Source organism: Galeopterus variegatus, unplaced genomic scaffold (assembly GCF_000696425.1).
Source record: "Galeopterus variegatus unplaced genomic scaffold, G_variegatus-3.0.2 Scaffold8361, whole genome shotgun sequence".
Taxonomy (NCBI): Eukaryota; Metazoa; Chordata; class Mammalia; order Dermoptera; family Cynocephalidae; genus Galeopterus; species Galeopterus variegatus.
Window position 1 is genome coordinate 24011 of NW_007734472.1, and position 3605 is coordinate 27615.

The 3605-nt window shown below is 43.1% G+C and overlaps 1 protein-coding gene across 1 annotated transcript in view; it reads right to left on the reverse strand.

The window, feature by feature from the left end:
- Window positions 1-105: 105 nt before the first annotated feature.
- The window catches only part of OVCH2 (ovochymase 2), a 33134-nt gene continuing 29634 nt past the window's right edge, over window positions 106-3605 (reverse strand). Inside the window, exons 13-16 of the mRNA XM_008592817.1 lie at window positions 2469-2562; window positions 1829-1960; window positions 565-669; window positions 106-325 (exon numbers count right to left, since the gene is read on the reverse strand). Of these exons, the coding sequence (XP_008591039.1) occupies window positions 222-325; window positions 565-669; window positions 1829-1960; window positions 2469-2562 (435 nt within the window). The 3' untranslated portion in view covers window positions 106-221. The remainder of the gene's footprint in view (window positions 326-564; window positions 670-1828; window positions 1961-2468; window positions 2563-3605) is intronic.

Consider the following 3605-nt stretch of genomic DNA (forward strand, 5'->3'; position numbering starts at 1 on the left):
GCCCCACAACTGTGTAAGCCAGTTATCATGTATTAGTTTGCTGGGGCTGCCATAACAAAGTACCACAAACTGGATGGCTTAGAACAACAGAAATTTATTGTTTCGTAGTTCTGGAGGTTAGAAGTCCAAGATCAAGGTGTTGGGAGGGTTGGTTCCATCTGAGGGCTGCGATGATAATCTATTCCATGCCTCTCCCCTAGCTTCTGGTGGTTTGCTGGCAATCATGGTGTTCCTTGACTTGTAGATAATGAACCATCCCGATCTCCACCTTCATCTTTACATGATGTTCTCCTTGTGTGTGTGTCTCCTCGCATCTGAATTTCCCCTTTTTATAAGGACAACAGTCATACTGGATTAGGCCCGCTCTAATCACCTCATTTTACTTGATTACCTCTGTAAAGACCCTATTTCCAAATAAGGTCACATTCTGGGGTACTGGAGATTAGGACTCCAACATATTTTGGAGGAAGACATAATTCAATCCATAACACCTGCTTCTCTGGTTGAACCTTGGGTGGTAGACTCTGTGTGTATCACTTAGTCACATTCCCCAAAACAGCTTACCAGGATCATCAGTTTCTCCAGGTGGCACATTCCAAGTATCCAAAAACATTGACTCATCCTCTGAGACGGAGATGTTTAAATCTGGGTGTAAGCATAACACAATTTCTCAGCGCACACAGAGAAGGCCAGGGGCAGGGACTTGTCAGAAAATGACTTATGGAGATATTGTCAGAATTCTGGGGCACCTCAGCCAGCTGGACTCTGGTACTTTAACTGAGAAGCAGAGTATTTTCACCATAACTGGCTTTGCCATCAGCAGCTGCTTAACCCCTAGCAAGAGTGAACAACTTGGGAAGCAGGTAACTGGCTTTATGAGGTTGGGACACAGGGATTAGGGGTGTGAGGACTTGGAAGGAAGCTGAGTAGTTCAAGTGTCCAAGGTCTGCGGACTGGCAAAGATATTTCACATTTATGTGCTTCTGCTATGTGCTGGATACTTGCTCATGGCTCATCTTATCTGATTTAATCCCCACTACATTCTTATGAGGCATGCACTGCTCTCCAAAATTGTAAGGTTGAAAAAAATGAGTCTTAGATGACTTTTCCTTTAAAAATGACACACCTAGTAAGGATAGGCCAAGATTCAGATCTTCCTTCTTCATGGATTTCATATGTGTGAATTCACCTTCTCACTAAGATTTATTTGTAACCCCAAAAGCAATACGCATAGTGCTTTCACGGTCATTCACAGATATGCGCAGAGTGAAGAAAAATTTGAGTTACTGGATGCACACCTTTCTGCTAAGGTAGAACAAGGCAATGTACTTTCTGTGGTCTATTTAGTGCCACATTTTTTACATTTTTGTGCTTTTTATTGGTGATCTTGCTGTTTAAAATGGCCCCCAAGCATAGTGCTGAAGTGCTGTCTAGTGTTCCTACAAAAAGAGGGCTGTGATGAACCTTATGGAGAAAAGACCTGTGTTAGACAAGCTTCATTCAGACAGGAGTTATAGTTCTGTGTGACTTTGATGTTAATGAATCAACAATACATATTTATACTGAAAAAGATGTCTTTAAACATAAAACAAGATTATGTTTTGATGGGCTGATGAAAATGTGCCAGAGGCTTGCAGGAACCTAACCCTGTATATTTCCTAGGAGCAATGGTTCAGCATTCACTTACGCAGTGTTTGGGTGACTTTATAGACATAATTACCTCAATGAGAACAAGCCGTATCCATGTTGGGCTCAGAAGCTGCCCTTTATTATTATATTACGAGGATTAGAACTGGGAACCGAGGAGTCGAAGCCACTATTTTCTTACCTGCTTTAGGAATGAAGGAGACTATAGCCTGAAAACCTCTGGAGGTCCCGTTTTCATCTGATTGGAAGCTGATGAGCATGGCACCTGAGGAGCTCAGCACAGGGGTGGGGACATCGTAGCCACACAACCGAGCTGGTTGAAGCCCAGCCCAAGCAAGACGTTGTCAAGAGCCCAGCAAATAGATGTGGCATGGGACAGAGGAAAAAAACTTGTCCTTTAGGTAATTGTTGAGAAGATTGTCTAGTGAATGTCACAATTTCTTTTCAAAATCTAAAGGCAGTTTGCTTCTTTTGAGTGTGTGCTTAACCCGACCAACATTTGATTGTGTTTCTTTTCCCAAGCACTCCCACTGGAAATGCTGCTAAGGGGACTGGTTCTGCCTGTGGGGCTTATTTCAAATGGAACTTTCCCCTTCTGACTCCCAGTTCACTGTGAACCTTTCACATTTTCTGTTCAAATGGTTCTTTCATGCTCCCTCCGTTTCTTCCCACCTCTGAATTACGAGGAGGAGGGGTGGTGAGACAGCGAGGAAAGAGGGATGAAGAGGAATAAGGAGAGCTGAGCTGTATCTCTTTAATTCCTGTCTCAAGACTGGGTCCAACTGCAAACCAGAGGGAGCCGAGGCTCCGGGGACACAAACCTATTTCCTTCTTCCTTTCTACATCGCTGTGCACCGTCACATAGTCGGAAGTGCAGTCTCCACTTTCCTCTATTTCCAGACTCTGAAATGAAAGCTGAGAAGACGCAAAGTTACATCAGTAAACAACATGAATTAATTATCTTCTTTTTTTCTTTTTGCATCTTATACTCTTAGGGACCTGATTTTGATTAAGCAGAGAAATTTGGATTGTTCCACTTGCTCCGGAGTAAGAACTTAGATGAGAAAGGTAGTGGGGTATTCAGAAGTGGGTTAAATTACTTAGGAAAAGGTGCTATATATCACAGGCTCTAAAACATTCTGAAACATCTAAGCTACCAAATGTGGACTGAATGTAAGGGTGGGAAAACGTGCAAATATTGAGCTCCCTGGCAGCTCTAGGAGACTAGAAGAGCCACACATGGAATTTTTTTTTTCATCAGAAGCAATTAGGCTTTGGGTTATGCTAGCCTAGACACACAACTAGGTGCATGGACACACTCTGCTTCTCTGGACATCTTAGCGTGGTTCACCTGCTTCCTGATTTTTCATCTGGAAACTCTAGTTCTCCTGATTCAAGACTGAGGTGGCTGTGCCCCTTGGAGACTGTGTCTTTCTACCTGGCAAGATATATCTGGCTCCTTGTCCCACCTGCTTTGTCCTGCTGCCAATAAATCTCTATGCCTTCCTGACAAATTCTGATATGGCTCAGATATGAGTGAGTCTAAGTGCTGATATAAAACAAAGTATCATCTGAGCTACTGAAAGCACTTTCAAAACTGGGCTCAGAGTCAATGCAGTGAACTTGGAAAATTCATGGATGGGCATGAAAATTCTGATATGGGTTAGAGAGACTTGATTTTGGATACTGAGCTGAAATGTACACCTCAGCAAAATTCTCGAGTAGATTACTAAATATATGATGAGTAATGCCCTGGAAAAGAAAGGTGATTGCTTTGGACACAAATAGGACAAATAGGATAACACTGGAGGCAAACGATCATTCACTTGAGGCAAATGATCATTAATGCTGCATGCATATATGGGGAGAAGGCGTGTAGAGCTAGGCCTAGGTCTCACAGACCCCTCGAGCCTGTTGTCCAGACTGGGCCACAAACCCTTCACACACAGTTCTACGAG